The sequence below is a fragment of the Coregonus clupeaformis genome, chromosome 18 (assembly GCF_020615455.1).
Source record: "Coregonus clupeaformis isolate EN_2021a chromosome 18, ASM2061545v1, whole genome shotgun sequence".
Taxonomy (NCBI): Eukaryota; Metazoa; Chordata; class Actinopteri; order Salmoniformes; family Salmonidae; genus Coregonus; species Coregonus clupeaformis.
In genome coordinates, this window is record NC_059209.1 from 35569074 (window position 1) to 35587458 (window position 18385).

Sequence of the window (18385 nt, forward strand, 5' to 3'; positions counted from 1 at the left end):
ATGAATGTTACCCCTTACCCTGTAGGATGTAATGAAGGTTACCCCTTACCCTGTAGGATGTAATGAAGGTTACCCTTACCCTGTAGGATGTAATGAAGGTTACCCTTACCCTGTAGGATGTAATGAAGGTTACCCTTACCCTGTAGGATGTAATGAAGGTTACCCTTACCCTGTAGGATGTAATGAAGGTTACCCTTACCCTGTAGGATGTAATGAAGGTTACCCTTACCCTGTAGGATGTAATGAAGGTTACCCTTACCCTGTAGGATGTAATGAAGGCTACCCTTACCCTGTAGGATGTAATGAAGGCTACCCTTACCCTGTAGGATATAATGAAGGTTACCCTTACCCTGTAGGATGTAATGAAGGTTACCCTTACTCTTACCCTGTAGGATGTAATGAAGGTTACCCTTACCCTGTAGGATGTAATGAAGGTTACCCTTACTCTTACCCTGTAGGATGTAATGAAGGTTACCCTTACCCTTACCCTGTAGGATGTAATGAAGGTTACCCTTACCCTTACCCTGTAGGATGTAATGCCTTACCCTGTAGGATGTAATGCCTTACCCTGTAGGATGTAATGAAGGCTACCCTTACCCTGTAGGATGTAATGCCTTACCCTGTAGGATGTAATGAAGGTTACCCTTACTCTTACCCTGTAGGATGTAATGAAGGTTACCCTTACCCTTACCCTGTAGGATGTAATGCCTTACCCTGTAGGATGTAATGCCTTACCCTGTAGGATGTAATGAAGGTTACCCTTACTTTTACCCTGTAGGATGTAATGAAGTCTACCCTTACCCTTACCCTGTAGGATGTAATGAAGGTTACCCTTACCCTTACCCTGTAGGATGTAATGCCTTACCCTGTAGGATGTAATGAAGGCTACCCTTACCCTTACCCTGTAGGATGTAATGCCTTACCCTGTAGGATGTAATGAAGGCTACCCTTACCCTGTAGGATGTAATGAAGGCTACCCTTACCCTTACCCTGTAGGATGTAATGCCTTACCCTGTAGGATGTAATGAAGGCTACCCTTACCCTGTAGGATGTAATGAAGGCTACCCTTACCCTGTAGGATGTAATGAAGGCTACCCTTACCCTTACCCTGTAGGAGGTAATGCCTTACCCTGTAGGATGTAATGAAGGCTACCCTTACCCTTACCCTGTAGGATGTAATGCCTTACCCTGTAGGATGTAATGCCTTACCCTGTAGGATGTAATGAAGGTTACCCTTACTTTTACCCTGTAGGATGTAATGAAGTCTACCCTTACCCTTACCCTGTAGGATGTAATGAAGGTTACCCTTACCCTTACCCTGTAGGATGTAATGCCTTACCCTGTAGGATGTAATGAAGGCTACCCTTACCCTGTAGGATGTAATGAAGGCTACCCTTACCCTTACCCTGTAGGATGTAATGCCTTACCCTGTAGGATGTAATGAAGGCTACCCTTACCCTGTAGGATGTAATGAAGGCTACCCTTACCCTGTAGGATGTAATGAAGGCTACCCTTACCCTTACCCTGTAGGATGTAATGAAGGCTACCCTTACCCTTACCCTGTAGGATGTAATGCCTTACCCTGTAGGATGTAATGAAGGCTACCCTTACCCTTACCCTGTAGGAGGTAATGCCTTACCCTGTAGGAGGTAATGAAGGCTACCCTTACCCTTACCCTGTAGGAGGTAATGCCTTACCCTGTAGGATGTAATGAAGGTTACCCTTACCCTTACCCTGTAGGATGTAATGCCTTACCCTGTAGGATGTAATGAAGATTACCCTGTAGGATGTAATGAAGGTTACCCTTACCCTTACCCTGTAGGATGTAATGCCTTACCCTGTAGGATGTAATGCCTTACCCTGTAGGATGTAATGAAGGTTACCCTTACCCTTACCCTGTAGGATGTAATGCCTACCCTGTAGGATGTAATGCCTTACCCTGTAGGATGTAATGCCTTACCCTGTAGGATGTAATGAAGGTTACCCTTACCCTTACCCTGTAGGATGTAATGCCTACCCTGTAGGATGTAATGCCTTACCCTGTAGGATGTAATGCCTTACCCTGTAGGATGTAATGAAGGTTACCCTTACCCTTACCCTGTAGGATGTAATGCCTTACCCTGTAGGATGTAATGAAGGCTACCCTTACCCTTACCCTGTAGGATGTAATGAAGGTTACCCTGTAGGATGTAATGAAGGCTGGTTCGACGGCAATCCTTTGTCTTTTGTATCCTGTTGTTTAAAAACAGATTGCTTGTTTTTTTGTTTAATTTGATTAAAAACCAAACTTATTAGAATGATTCACCGTCCTGGCTTTATGATGAGAACGTCCAGCTCGCATTCAATGGAATTTAGGAATTTAAGATGCTTCCAATATGTTTCTAGAACATTCTATTTGGTAGCAGTGTAACGGTGAGAGGACGTTCTCCCTTTCTCTTTATATTGGATCTTCTTCCAGCGACTGTGAAAAGTTTGGATGTGACTAAAACCCTCGATAGTCTGCATTGTTTTAATATTATATGTCCATGGGGAGCAATTATGGTTCCTGTAACTGTATTTAGACTGTATTTAAAACTAGTTGTTTCATGTTGATTATAATTATTCACTCTCTTTTTAGGCCTTATCAATCGTGGATTTAATCTTGCTTATTGACCACGTTTGGCATGTCCATGGCTCAGCCATAATGCAATTTACAATATGCCTAACCCCTATATCAGTGCCAATGTTTAACAATATATTTCCATATTGAAGCCATGCAATTACTTAAAACAATGTGGACTGCAAACATGTTCAACGTATTTAGCAAAGATGGGATAGGCCTACACAACATGAAGCAACCACATCCCACTGTGCAACTTTCGTTCCACATCATTTCAACCCAAAAATGAAATGTGATGATGTTGAATCAACGTGGAAAACTGACTGGATTTGAAAAAAGTAATCAGCGTAACGGAATTTTGTCTTTTTTTTTCACCCAAGTTTTTACCTAAATCCAATGACATGGTGACATTTTTTTGTTGATTTCACATTGAATTCACGTTAGTTGACAACTCAACCAAATGTAAATCTAAACTAGACTTCTAAATTATTATCTAAATTATTTAGCCATGGAGCACGTTCTGATTGGCCAGTGAGGGGTCAAGCCTCCAAATTATTTATTCATCAAAGCCCAGCCCACCACCAGCTACTGCTCCCATAATTCCTGCAGTGAAAATAGCAAAAATATTTCGGACAAACCCCTGGACCTATATTGCTACCGCCAGCGCTAAGATTTACCGTATAATTAGATTTGTCTAGTGCTCCTAGAGCAGTGGTGTCCAACTCATTCCATGGAGGGCCGAGTGTCTGCAGGGTTTTGGTTTTTCCTTTCAATTAAGCCAGAGACAACCAGGTGAGGGGAGTTCCTTATTAATTAGTGAACTTAATTCATCAATCAAGTACAAGGGAGGATAAAAAATCCGCAGACACTCGGCCCTCCGTGGAATGAGTTGGACATCTGTGCCCTAGAGCTACTGTCTCCTCAGGTATCCCACTTTACAACAACCATCCACTGTTGGATTTAGATCCTACTGTACAACAACCATCCATTCTCCACTGTTGGATTTAGAGTAATGTATGTTAGGACTCCACCATTAGTCTGTAGTGTACACTATAAACCAATGTTGAACCCCTTCTACCTCTTCTGTCTCTCCCTCCGACCTCACCAAACTCTCCCCTCCTTCCTCTCCCCCTCCAACAGTATCCTGGGTAAGGAGTCTCCAGACTGCTATGAGCTGCAGTTGACGGTGAAGGACTACTGTTTCGGCCGGGCCGACCGTGTTGTGGGCGTGGCGGTGATCCAGCTCCGAGACGTGGCTGACAGGAAGTCGTGCGTGTGCTGGTGCCCGCTGGGCGGAACCATCCAGAAGGACGAGACGGGCGTGACGGTGATGCGTATCTTGTCTCAGCGTGCGGCCGACGAGGTGGCCAAGGACTTTGTCAAACTGAAGGCCGAGACACGCCCTGTAGAGGAGGGGAGATAATGAGGAGAGAGGAGAGGAGAGGAGAGGAGAGGAGAGGAGAGGAGAGGAGAGGAGAGGAGAGGAGAGGAGAGGAGAGGAGAGGAGAGGAGAGGAGGGGATAGGTAGAGGAGAGGGGATAGGTAGAGGAGAGGGGATAGGTAGAGGAGAGCCTATCACAAGATGGAGTTAGAAGAGGAGACCCGCTCCGTGGAAGAGAGGGAGATGACCATCAGGATAGAAGTGAATAAATGTCATATTTCCTGGTCCTCTGGGCCAATGAGAGGACCTGGAGCAGGCACATGACTGATGAGGGACCAATCAGATACTTTCACTGTATGCATTAAAGTAGTGGAGTGTGACACAACACCACATATCTTCACCATTGCGTTCATATCACACACAGACGCACGCACGCACACACAGACGCACGCACGCACGCACACACGTGAATGAATGTCTGCTTACTGTACCGGGGCTATATCAGAACAACCCTTATCGGTACATTCTCTACTTTTATACACTACTAGCTACTAGCATGAGACTGACCCCCATAACCCAACACCCAGCACCCTAACCTGTGATGAAAACACATGAGACTGACCCCCATAACCCAACACCCAGCACCCTAACCTGTGATGAAAACACATGAGACTGACCCCCATAACCCAACACCCAGCACCCTAACCTGTGATGAAAACACATGAGACTGACCCCCATAACCCAACACCCAGCACCCTAACCTGTGATGAAAACACATGAGACTGACCCCCATAACCCAACACCCAGCACCCTAACCTGTGATGAAAACACATGAGACTGACCCCCATAACCCAACACCCAGCACCCTAACCTGTGATGAAAACACAAGTGGATGGATCTGACCTGACCTGTCTACAGGGTCGCTACAGTCCCACCCCTGTGGTTTACATTGCCTTAAAATCACAGAGCTACCCCCCATCCCTCCCCAGACCATCACATCACAACCACAGGGATGGACCTGAACTGTGAAGAAAATGGCTGCCTATTGGCCCTGGTCAAAAGTAGTGCACTGTAAAAGAGTAACGTACGTAGACAGTGAAAGCAGGTGAGGTTTTGTGAGGTACTATGGGTTACAGAACCTGCTAGTTGACAGGGTGTAGTACAGAGTAGGGTGGGGTACTATGGGTTACAGAACCTGCTAGTTGACAGGGTGTAGTACAGAGTAGGGTGGGGGTACTATGAGTTACAGAACCTGCTAGTTGACAGGGTGTAGTACAGAGTAGGGTGGGGGTACTATGAGTTACAGAACCTGCTAGTTGACAGGGTGTAGTACAGAGTAGGGTGGGGGTACTATGAGTTACAGAACCTGCTAGTTGACAGGGTGTAGTACAGAGTAGGGTGGGGGGTACTATGAGTTACAGAACCTGCTAGTTGACAGGGTGGAGTACAGAGTAGGGTGGGGGTACTATGGGTTACAGAACCTGCTAGTTGACAGGGTGTAGTACAGAGTAGGGTGGGGGTACTATGGGTTACAGAACCTGCTAGTTGACAGGGTGTAGTACAGAGTAGGGTGGGGTACTATGGGTTACAGAACCTGCTAGTTGACAGGGTGTAGTACAGAGTAGGGTGGGGGTACTATGGGTTACAGAACCTGCTAGTTGACAGGGTGGAGTACAGAGTAGGGTGGGGTACTATGAGTTACAGAACCTGCTAGTTGACAGGGTGGAGTACAGAGTAGGGTGGGGGTACTATGGGTTACAGAACCTGCTAGTTGACAGGGTGTAGTACAGAGTAGGGTGGGGTACTATGAGTTACAGAACCTGCTAGTTGACAGGGTGGAGTACAGAGTAGGGTGGGGTACTATGAGTTACAGAACCTGCTAGTTGACAGGGTGGAGTACAGAGTAGGGTGGGGGGTGTTTTACTGTCAGACGGCTGTGTGTGTTTAATGGTTACAGCATCGGCCCACTCCACTTCAGCCTGGGCGACTGTATGTTCCCAGACAGTAGACTATACTCATTACATGACCTTTAACCCCCTCTCTAGATTTTGTATTTATGTATTTTATTTTGCCAACTTAGGTTTCTCTTTTCAACTGTTACTGCAGATACTGTTTACCTGTATGTCTACATGGAATGGAAATAGCCAAACATTGACTAGTTTTGTTTTTTGGGGGCATTTATTTACACTTTTTATAAATCTCATGTCCAGATACACACCTCCTTATGAACAAATGTTAGAGTATGTTAACTGCCTCCCCCTTCTTCCCAAGTGATGTTAGAACCTTCTGTATCACCCCTAGCATTACAACAAACACACAGGTGTTATAATGACGACGTCACACTTCACCTCTGTCATCTGTCAATCATCCTCTTACTGAGACCTGACTCTCATGTTAGCCCCGCCCCAAAGTTCCACCATTGCTCTCATTGGTGGAGTTCGTATTTGAATGGCCCGGTGCCCTGTGTGGGTGGAGATTTCACTTAAGAACCAATGGAATGGTCTAAAATGAGCATACTCCGCAGACCCGGGGCACCGGACAATGCAAAAACGAACTCGACCAGTCATTGGGCGTTCTGTGAATGTCACAAATATTACCTGCCTGCCATTGGCTGGAAGAGAAGATGGAAAGGTGGGCCATCCAATAATATCCCATAGAGAAGGGGGTGGATGGAGTATGCACCACGTGCCAAGTAATGCAAGTGTTCACTTTCTAGCGCTCTTGATTTGTTCCTATATTTGATTTAGTTTGTTTATTTTTTGGTTTTGACAAGCGAACTCTTACACTCACACGGTTTTAATCTTACTGTAAGTTAGAAAATCCTAACAAAGTCTAACACCAGAGCATGTATTTACTGTATACAATCAAAGTAAACTAAACCTTGAGTTGTGCATTTTTATGTATGTACTGTCAAATTTGAAAAAAATTGATATATGTAAAGTATGTATCATTAATATTATAATGCTGCGAAAATGTTGAATATACTTGTACTAATATTTGAATTTTGTATATAAAGTATTAATGAATCGTCTCTCTGGCTTGGGGAGTGTTATTGACTTAGATGGTGTTGAGACTGGGATGAGACTAGTTGGAGATTTGAAAGAGTTTGACATGTTTTTGTCCATTGCATTCTACACACTGCTCCCCTCCTCCCCCTGTCCCCTCCTCCCCCTGTCCCCTCCTCCCGTCCTCCTCTCCCCTCCCCCCTCCGCTCTCACTCATTTGTTTCTCTCTCTCTCTCTCTCTCTCTGCGACCCCTTTCTTGCTCTCCCTCTATCTCACTCCCCCTCTCTCTTTCTCGCTCGCTCTCAGTATGATAACATTCTGTGTACATCATGATTCATTTCCTGCTGTACAGACGGGAGAGAGCAGCACTGGACTGGCGCTTCCTCCTCTCCCTCTCTCATACTCTCCTCCCTCTTCCTCTCTCCTCTCCTCCTCTCCCAGACCATCCTAGAGACCAGAGTATCTCTCTCCTCCTCTCTACCAGACTATAACATTACTACAGACCAGAGTATCCACACTACTACAGATAGAGTGGAAGATCTTCACAGACCACGGGATCCAGTGGATCCGCCACATGATCTCTACTGGATGACTTTGGATGGCTATAGAGACAGAGGATCTGCCATCTGTGTGGTCTGACAGAGGTAAGGGTATCTGGAAGAGGTAAAGACATCTGTCAGAGGTAAGAGGATCTGACAGAGGTAAGGACAGCTGACAGAGGTATCACACACTGTAGGCATTTGTCAGAAGTTTCTCACACACTCATATTCAAGCATTTATGTGCACGTTCATACACACACACACACACACACACACACACATACGTGTCTAGACATAGTACAAACTGTAACCACAAACACCTTTATGCTCACACACTGACAGTTAGGTGAGTGTTTTATAGTCGTCGTCCACCAGTAACCCAGTCCCAGGAGAGCACTAGTCTGCAAAGTAAACAGTGTAAAGATACATGGCTACACGTGATGTTTCACCCCTCACACAGGAGACCATATGGGCCCTACAGAGGAACAAACCTCAAAGGGTGCTGTGGGATTTTGGGAATGGCTGCTTTAGTGTAATAGTAAGAATTAGAAGTGCGTGTGTGTGTGTGTGTGTGTGTGTGTGTGTGTTAGGGATGTGAGAAATGTAAAACAATTCTTAAACGTGCAATATGCAGAAATCGCTCTCTGCCATTTCCTGGTTGCTAAAATTCTAATAGTTAGCCTAAGTTCAGTTAATGTGACAAAACAAGCAATGTAACGTGTAGAGAATCATTGTACCATCTAAACCACTGTGAAAATACGTTTTCCATAACCAAAAATATTGTACTTTCAGCTGTTTGAAGCTGGTGTATAAAAACCGAAAGCAAAAGACCCAACAACAAAACTTAAGAAAGGGAAGCAACAGAATATTTGCAAGGTGTTCCTAATGTTTGGTATACTCAGTGTATAGTCCTGCCCGTGACCGCTAGAGGCCAAAGCAGTCCCCTCTACCAGGGTCATGGCCACCAGATGACGCTTACTGCTGTCCCCCCACCCACTCAGCAACGATGGTAGTTAATGCCGTTTTTAGGTTTTCTGCTGTGTGCCTCTCCTCCATGTCCTCAGTGGTCAGTACATGGGACTTCATGTCCCACTGTTCATCAATGTGACGGCTCGTTGCAGTGATGTATGACAACGTGTTCATAGCCGTCCAACAATCTGTTGTTAACGCCACGTATGGTGTTTGAGAGCTTGCGCTTTGTACTTGCAGAGCCATCATTGTATAATTTCTCCATCAGGGCCGTCACGGTTTTTTGACATGGTATCTTGTAGTCTGGTTCTATATATGCCATCAGGGTATTGAAGCCGACATCCTCTACTATTGACAATGGTGAAATAGCAACTGCAATAATATCTGTAATCTGCGCTGTGATCATTTCTGTAATTGCTAAAGTATCAGTTTCCTGCACGGCAAAAAAAAGTATACAGGTTTGTGTGTGTTTATGTACAGTATGTGTGTGGTCAGTTTGGTTGTAAGTGGTGTCGTTTTCTCACAGAGACTATGAGAAAAGAGAACAGAAAGCTGTTTCCTTTTTTTGGGGGCGTGCAGGAAACTGATACTTTAGCGAGAGTGAAAGAGACGTGCAGTCCTCGAACAAAGAACAAACTGAAGGCCAAGAGAGGAAGCTGAGAAAGAGAAGGGAACAGCACAGAGGGAGAGACTTAGTGACAGAGAAGGGAACAGCACAGAGGGAGAGACTTAGTGACAGAGAAGAGAACAGCACAGAGGGAGAGACTTAGTGACAGAGAAGGGAACAGCACAGAGGGAGAGACTTAGTGACAGAGAAGGGAACAGCACAGAGGGAGAGACTTAGTGACAGAGAAGAGAACAGCACAGAGGGAGAGACTTATTGGGGCAAATAACAAACAGGAGAAAGAGAGAGATTAGGGATGTATAGAGACACAGTGTATGTGTGTGTAGTCCCACCCTGTGTGTGTGTGTGTAGTCCCACCCTGTGTGTGTGTGTGTGTGTGTGAGTCCTCTCTAGATTCCAAGCACACCTCCCCTTCACCAGCCAGATGTGAGAACAGACGAGAGCAGAGAGAGGAGTGTTCGGGAGGGAGAGAGGGAGAGAGAGAACATGAGACAGACGAGAGGGGAGTGTGAGGGAGAGAGAGAACATGAGACAGACGAGAGGGGAGAATAAAAATAAAGATTGGAGGTAGGACTATTTGAAACAGTGAATGATGGAGGGAGGGAGGAGTTGAAAGAGAGAGAGAGAGAGGGGAGAGACAGAGACAGAGAGAGTAAAGAAGAGTATCAGAAAGCCAGAGGAGGGAGCGGAAACAGAACTAGGGAGGGGTAGAGCAACACAAAAGAGGAGGAGTTGGTGTGTGCGAGACAGAGAGTGAAGGAGGAGGGGATAGCCTTGATGAAATATCAGCAGCTTGTTCATTGATCCGACTTTCCCAAGACTGCCGGGCCATTCGTCTCACACTCCATCGGACACACACACACGGCTGTAGCCGGGACTAACGGTAAGAGCAGTGGCAAGCCTCTTAACCTCAGGGTCAGGGTGAGGGAGAGGAAGTAGTGAAAGAGAGTGTTCCCTCTCTCCATCTTTCTTCCCTCTTTTCTTTCCTCCTGAAGCGATGGAAAAAATGACTGAACGAAGGAGTTGGTTTCTAGGAATGACTCCAGGAGTGAACGGTTTGGGAAGGAGAGAGGGAGTGAGCGTAAGAGAATGGGAGAGAGAAAGCCATAACTTTGGAATAGTTTTTGTGACTTTTTTCCAATCTTTACAACATCACTTCAATGCCTTCTAACCTTTAAACAACCAGTTAAATGCTCTCTTTGTCTGTACAAGCTAGGACTGTTACATCTTAGACGTTAATGTTTATTACTGATTGTTTCTCTACCTAAACTATGGTCTATTTCTCTAGTAAGCGGGTTTGGCATTTTTTCCTGTCTTAAAGATCCTTGTTTGGAGAGGATGCCAGAATGGGAAATACACTTCAGAACAGAGAAGTCATTTTTGGGATTAATCCCAATGATGATGGCGAGGAGGAGGATGATGATGATGACGATCGTGCATAAACATAATGCCGTGTGCATACTTGTGTCCTGCAGTGTTTTGGTCTAGCTGGTTGACAGGCATTAGTTTTAGTGTGTCATTAACCCACACCGTTCTCCAGCGTTATGCTGCTGTGTTACACTGAGGCACTACCTCGACATCGTTCTGTCCCTCTCAGACCACTATATTATTCATCCGGTGACCTCACAGTCCCCTGCAGCCAATCTAAAGACATCAATTATGTATTCACCATAATAACCCGTTTCACATTCATAATATCGTCGTGTGTACTGAAGAGGTCATCTCATCTGGTGTGTTGAAGGGGTGAAATCATCTGGTGTGTTGAAGGGGTCAAACAATCAGGTGTGTTGAATACGATCATTGATACGACTGTGCTACGTTCAATGGAACGAGACAAAGCTGTTTTTTATAATGAAGTATAAATAGTACTATTAGACTTAAAGGATCAATCAAAGCAGTTGTGTTGTTATCCGGTAAACTGAGAGGGGGGCGCTCACACCTGGCTTTGTGGACTGAGATGTCGGATTTAATTATTCAGCAGTTGATTGTTGGGAGCTTTTGTGTTCTCTGTGCTCCGGTCAAAAAATATTTGTACTGTCAAAAGGCTGTCACTGTAGTGTAGCCTCACATGACTGACTTTACATTGACGTCAGTGCATGTGGTCAGGTGAATTCCACTGCTTTACAGGAAGCGTTTACTCATTGATCTACAGACAGTATCCTCCCAAGTTGCCACCGCAACCTCCGTATCTCCCTCAACCACCGAGTATCTGATCGGTTCTCCTCAACCCAGGTCCAACCTAGACGATCATAATCTAAATATTACATCTGTCCCTGGATCAGTGGTTTAAAAGTCATAATGAAAATGCTCCAACACATGATGTTACTCCAGTCGATGACTTCATCTAAACATGAAGTGTTGCAACCAGGAAGTGTGCGTCTGAAATTGGCACCCTGTTCCCTTTTTAGCGCACTACTTTTGACCAGGGTCCAAAGTGCACTATGTAGGAATTAGGGTGCACACAAGTTCAGTACATTCTGAGTGTAGTTCCCCACATGAAAAAAATACTATAGTATACTATAGCAGGGTTACTCAAACTCGGTCCTGGGACCCCCCTGGGTGCACGTTTAGTTATTTTGCCCTAGCACTACACAGCTGATTCAAATAATCAAAGCTTGATGATGAGTTGGTAGGGGAAAAAACAAAAGGTGCACCCAGGGGGAGGCCCCAGGACCGAGTTTGGGAAACCCTGTACTATGGTATAAATACTATAGGATTCACTGTAGTGTTTTTGCGGACTTTAGTAGTATTTACTGTAGTATTTACAGTTAACTATAGTATAAATACTGTAGTAAAAGAAAACTAGTATATACTACAGTAATTCATGTAGTGTTTTTTCAGATTGTAGTATCCTGTAGTATTTAATGTAGTGTTTTTGCGGACGGTAGTATACTGTAGTATTTATAGTATTTTATAGTATTTTGTTTTATTATCTTTGACGTAAAAGTATAGGCCTTCTCCTTCAGGAAACCTACTGGAGAAATACTAAAAGAGCAAATGTTCAGGTAGGTAGGTAGGATGGGGGGTCTGAAAGGATAGTTCAGAGCTGCTACTCTTTTCTATAACCTGTAGGGAACACAATATATAGCTGTATCTTTTGTGTCATAACAGACAGGTGTCTGGCCTATAGTCCATGAACTGTACTGTAGCATTGTCATAGTGTTTTACCACGGTCCCATGCTTTACTGTCATAGTGTTTTACCATGGTCCATGCTTTACTGTCATAGTGTTTTACCATGGTCCATGCTTTACTGTCATAGTGTTTTACCATGGTCCATGCTTTACTGTCATAGTGTTTTACCATGGGCCATGCTTTACTGTCATAGTGTTTTACCATGGGCCATGCTTTACTGTCATAGTGTTTTACCATGGTCCCATGCTTTACTGTCATAGTGTTTTACCATGGTCCATGCTTTACTGTCATAGTGTTTTACCATGGTCCCATGCTTTACTGTCATAGTGTTTTACCATGGTCCATGCTTTACTGTCATAGTGTTTTACCATGGTCCATGCTTTACTGTCATAGTGTTTTACCATGGTCCATGCTTTACTGTCATAGTGTTTTACCATGGGCCATGCTTTACTGTCATAGTGTTTTACCATGGGCCATGCTTTACTGTCATAGTGTTTTACCATGGTCCCATGCTTTACTGTCATAGTGTTTTACCATGGTCCCATGCTTTACTTTCATAGTGTTTTACCATGGTCCCATGCTTTACTGTCATAGTGTTTTACCATGGTCCCATGCTTTACTGTCATAGTGTTTTACCATGGTCCATGCTTTACTGTCATAGTGTTTTACCATGGTCCATGCTTTACTGTCATAGTGTTTTACCATGGTCCATGCTTTACTGTCATAGTGTTTTACCATGGTCCCATGCTTTACTGTCATAGTGTTTTACCATGGTCCCATGCTTTACTGTCATAGTGTTTTACCATGGTCCATGCTTTACTGTCATAGTGTTTTACCATGGTCCATGCTTTACTGTGCTGTAGTATTGACATAGTGTCTTGTTGGTCAGTAGTACTCCCATCTCTCTTTGGGGCATTCAGCCCAAAACTGTTTTTTTTCTTCCTTTCAGTCCTTCAGTGAGAGCTGTTCTGGTCTGTTCTGTTCTATTCTGTTCTGGTCTGTTCTGTTCTATTCTGGTCCGGTCTGGTCTGGTCTGGTCTGGTCCGGTCTGGTCTGTCATCGAGGCTTCCTTCTATTGTGATCTACTATCAGCTGATAATCAAGGCTTTCTGTCACTACAGGTTTTAGCTATGTGTTACCATACTTCCTAAAAGTACCTTAAAGAGAGTGTGTGTCTCACTTTGTGTGTTAGTTAGTGTGTAAATGGGTCAGCAATGTAGATATTGTACATTGCGTGTACCTGTAACGTGTAACAGTGTGTGCACTCAAGAGTTGTGACATCTTATCCAGCCCATTGTGAGCTTTGTGAAAGAGTCACTGTAGTGTTTTTGCGGACTTTAGTAGTATTTACTGTAGTATTTACAGTTAACTATAGTATAAATACTGTAGTAAAAGAAAACTAGTATATACTATCATAATTAATGTAGTGTTTTTTCAGATTGTAGTATCCTGTAGTATTTAATGTAGTGTTTTTGCGGACGGTAGTATACTGTAGTATTTATAGTATTTTATAGTATTTTGTTTTATTATCTTTGACGTAAAAGTATAGGCCTTCTCCTTCAGGAAACCTACTGGAGAAATACTAAAAGAGCAAATGTTCAGGTAGGTAGGTAGGATGGGGGGTCTGAAAGGATAGTTCAGAGCTGCTACTCTTTTCTATAACCTGTAGGGAACACAATATATAGCTGTATCTTTTGTGTCATAACAGACAGGTGTCTGGCCTATAGTCCATGAACTGTACTGTAGCATTGTCATAGTGTTTTACCATGGTCCATGCTTTACTGTCATAGTGTTTTACCATGGTCCATGCTTTACTGTCATAGTGTTTTACCATGGTCCATGCTTTACTGTCATAGTGTTTTACCATGGGCCATGCTTTACTGTCATAGTGTTTTACCATGGGCCATGCTTTACTGTCATAGTGTTTTACCATGGTCCCATGCTTTACTGTCATAGTGTTTTACCATGGTCCCATGCTTTACTGTCATAGTGTTTTACCATGGGCCATGCTTTACTGTCATAGTGTTTTACCATGGTCCATGCTTTACTGTCATAGTGTTTTACCATGGGCCATGCTTTACTGTCATAGTGTTTTACCATGGTCCATGCTTTACTGTCATAGTGTTTTACCATGGTCCATGCTTTACTGTCATAGTGTTTTACCATGGTCCATGCTTTACTGTCATAGTGTTTTACCATGGTCCATGCTTTACTGTGCTGTAGGATTGACATAGTGTCTTGTTGGTCAGTAGTACTCCCATCTCTGTTTGGGGCATTCAGCCCAAAACTGTTTTTTTTTCTTCCTTTCAGTCCTTCAGTGAGAGCTGTTCTGTTCTGGTCTGTTCTGTTCTATTCTGGTCCGGTCTGGTCTGGTCCGGTCTGGTCCCATCTGTTCTGGTCCGGTCTGGTCTGGTCTGGTCTGTTCCGGTCTGGTCTGGTCTGGTCTGGTCTGTTCCGGTCTGGTCCCATCTGTTCTGGTCTGGTCCCATCTGTTCCGGTCTGGTCTGGTCTGGTCTGGTCTGGTCCGGTCTGGTCTGTCATCGAGGCTTCCTTCTATTGTGATCTACTACCAGCTGATAATCAAGGCTTTCTGTCACTACAGGTTTTAGCTATGTGTTACCATACTTCCTAAAAGTACCTTAAAGAGAGTGTGTGTGTCTCACTTTGTGTGTTAGTTAGTGTGTAAATGGGTCAGCAATGTAGATATTGTACATTGCGTGTACCTGTAAACGTGTAACAGTGTGACATCTTATGCAGCCCATTGTGAGCTTTGTGAAAGAGTCACATCCCGGAATACATCAATCTTCTGGCACACACACAGAGGGAGGGGGAGGCCACCTCCAGAAACATCCCCTCCACTTCCTCCGCACCCCTTAAAGCAGCTCTCACTCAAACTGCATTTGCACTCAAGAAAAGGCCAGCTTTTAAATAGTGCAGCATACATACATACAGTACATTAACAGAGAAGTCTAATCATAACCAGGTCGCTGATAACAGCAGAGAGGTGTTATTCCTGCCCAGCTACCTGTTGACAGAACTAAGATCAACTGAACATAAAAATGACGTCTCAGAAATGACAGGACCTTTAGCTGAGGTGCAGAGCACTATCTTAGGACTCTGGATAGAGCTTTTAACAATCAGACTGTTACATTATACTGGGAGGGTTAAAGAATGGATGGGCCTTTTCTTATAGAAGCGCATTTTCAGTGCACTTGTCAACAATGCGCCGTTGATTGAATCCCAGACTGGTCCAGTCCAGTGGAAGACTGGGAGACAAGGATAAGACTGACACAAGAGATAGTGTGCCCTTCTGTGAGGATAAGACTGACACCAGAGATAGTGTGCCCTTCTGTGAGGATAAGACTGACACCAGAGATAGTGTGCCCTTCTGTGAGGATAAGACTGACACCAGAGATAGTGTGCCCTTCTTTGAGGATAGGACTGACACCAGAGATAGTGTGCCCTTCTGTGAGGATAAGACTGACACCAGAGATAGTGTGCCCTTCTGTGAGGATAAGACTGACACCAGATATACTGTGCCCTTCTTTGAGGATAAGACTGACACCAGAGATAGTGTGCCCTTCTGTGAGGATAAGACTGACACCAGAGATAGTGTGCCCTTCTGTGAGGATAAGACTGACACCAGAGATAGTGTGCCCTTCTTTGAGGATAAGACTGACACCAGAGATAGTGTGCCCTTCTGTGAGGATAGGACTGACACCAGAGATAGTGTGCCCTTCTGTGAGGATAAGACTGACACCAGAGATACTGTGCCCTTCTGTGAGGATAAGACTGACACCAGAGATAGTGTGCCCTTCTTTGAGGATAGGACTGACAACAGAGATAGTGTGCCCTTCTTTGAGGATAAGACTGACACCAGACATAGTGTGCCCTTCTGTGAGGATAAGACTGACACCAGAGATAGTGTGCCCTTCTTTGAGGATAGGACTGACACCAGAGATAGTGTGCCCTTCTTTGAGGATAAGACTGACACCAGAGATAGTGTGCCTTTCTTTGAAGAGGTATACACAAACACCTCAGTGTTCAGTCATAAGTTTGACCTCAGTGTTCAGTTTTCAGTCATAAGGTTGAGAAAGGCCAGGCCTCCATCTGGCTCTCTCTCTCTCTCTCTCTCTCTCTCTCTCTCTACAACACACACATACACACACACACGGGGGAGGCCACCTCCAGCAATCTCCCCTCCACTTCCTCCGCTCCCCTTCTAATAGCTATCACTCAAACTGCATTTGCACTCAAGAATAGGCCAGCTTTTAACAGTGCAGCATACATACAGTGCATTCAGAAAGTATTCAGATCCCTTGACTTTTTCCACATCTTGTTACGTAACAGCCTTATTCTAAAATTGATTAAATGATTTTTTTTTCCCTCATCCAACTACACACAATACCCCATAATGACAAAGCAAAAATAGGTTTTTAGATGTTTTAGCAAATTTATAAAAGAATAAATAACTTTTATATCACATTTACATAAGTATTCAGACCCTTTACTCAGTACTTTGTTGAAGCACCTTTGGCAGCAATTACAGCCTCGAGTCTTCTTGGGTATGACGCTACAAGCTTGGCACACCTGTGTTTGGGGGAGTTTCTCCCATTCTTCTCTGCAGATACTTTCAAGCTTTGTCAGGTTGGATGGGGAGCGTCACTGCACAGCTATTTTCAGGTCTCTCCAGAGATTTTCGATCTGATTCAAGTCCGGGCTCTGGCTGGGCCACTCAAGGACATTCAGAGACTTGTCCTGAAGCCACTCCTGCGTTGTCTTGGCTGTGTGCTAAGGGTCGTCGTCCTGTTGGAAGGTGAACCTTCGCCCCAGTCTGAGGTCCTAAGCGCTCTGGAGCATGTTTTCATCAAGGATCTCTCTGTACTTTGCTCCGTTCATCTTTGCCTCGATCCTGACTAGTCTCCCAATCCCTGCTGCTGAAAAACATCCCCAAAGCATGATGCTGCCACCACCATGCTTCACCGTAGGGATGGTGCCAGGTTTCCTCCAGACGTGACGCTTGGCATTCAGGCCAAAGAGTTGAATCTTGGTTTCATCAGACCAGAGAATCTTGTTTCTCATGGTCTGCGAGTCCTTTAGGTGCCTTTTGACAAACTCTAAGTGGGCTATCATGTGCCTTTTACTGAGGAGTGGCTTCCGTCTGGCCAATCTACCATAAAGGCCTGATTTGTGGAGTGCTGCAGAGATGGTTGTCCTTCTGGAAGGTTCTCCCATCTCCACAGAGAAACTATGGAGCTCTGTCAGAGTGACCATCAGGCTCTTGGTCACCTACCTGACCAAGGCCCTTCTCCACCGATTGCTCAGTTTGGCTGGGCGGCCAGCTCTAGGACGAGTCTTGTTGGTTCCAAACTTCTTCCATTTAAGCATGATGGAGGCCACTGTGTTCTTGGGGTACCCTTCCCCAGATCTGTGCCTCGACACAATCCTGTCTCTGAGCTCTACGGTCAATTCCTTCGATCTCATGGCTTGGTTTTTGCTCTGACTTGCACTGTCAACTGTGGAACCTTATTTAGATAGGTGTGTGCCTTTCCAAATCATGTCCAATCAATTGAATTTACCACAGGTGGACTCCAATCAAGTTGTAGAAACAGCTCAAGGATGATCAATGGAAACAGGATGCACCTGAGCTCAATTTCGAGTCTATTAGCAAAGGGTCTGAATACTCATGTAAATAAGGTATTTCTTTTTTTTTCTTCTTTTTTTTACATTTGCAAAAATTCCTACAAACCGGTTTTCACCTTGTCATTATGGGGTATCGTGTGTAAATTGATGAGGAAAATAAATAATTTAATCCATTTTAAAATAAGGCTGTAACGTAACAAAATGTGGGGAAAGGAGGGGTCTGAATACTTTCCGAATGCACTGTACACACAGTACATTAACAGAGAAGTCTAATTATAACCAGGTCGCTGATAACAGCAGAGAGGTGTTATTCCTGCCCAGCTACCTGTTGACAGAACTAAGATCAACTGAACATGACGTCTCAGAAATGACAGGACCTTTAGCTGAGGTGCAGAGCACTATCTTAGGACTCTGGATAGAGCTTTTAACAATCAGACTGTTACATTATAGTGGGAGGGTTAAAGAATGGATGGGCCTTTTCTTATAGAA

The 18385-nt window shown here is 44.4% G+C and overlaps 2 protein-coding genes and 2 non-coding genes across 6 annotated transcripts in view; 2 read left to right on the forward strand and 2 right to left on the reverse strand.

Annotated features, from left to right (window-relative positions):
• Window positions 1-4047, forward strand: part of LOC121530978 (protein unc-13 homolog B-like) — a 133573-nt gene extending 129526 nt beyond the window's left edge. The window contains exon 34 of the mRNA XM_045226981.1: window positions 3740-4047. Coding sequence (XP_045082916.1) covers window positions 3740-4022 — 283 coding nt within the window. The 3' untranslated portion in view covers window positions 4023-4047. The remainder of the gene's footprint in view (window positions 1-3739) is intronic.
• A 3352-nt stretch (window positions 4048-7399) lies between these two features.
• The window catches only part of LOC121530977 (phospholipid-transporting ATPase ID-like), a 61651-nt gene continuing 50665 nt past the window's right edge, over window positions 7400-18385 (forward strand). Inside the window, exon 1 of one of the 3 annotated variants that reach the window (XM_045226857.1) lies at window positions 7400-7630. The gene's annotated coding sequence lies outside the window, so the exon portion shown is untranslated. Of the gene's footprint in view, window positions 7631-9811; window positions 10004-10128; window positions 10202-18385 lie in introns of those variants that run through there. The other 2 variants (XM_045226856.1, XM_045226858.1) reach the window with 2 other exon arrangements.
• On the reverse strand, window positions 12069-12123 carry LOC121530994. Its single transcript, XR_005994082.1, has one exon. It is a non-coding gene; the product is annotated as a U7 small nuclear RNA (small nuclear RNA).
• LOC121531004 lies at window positions 13799-13853 on the reverse strand. The gene has a single exon (XR_005994092.2). It is a non-coding gene; the product is annotated as a U7 small nuclear RNA (small nuclear RNA).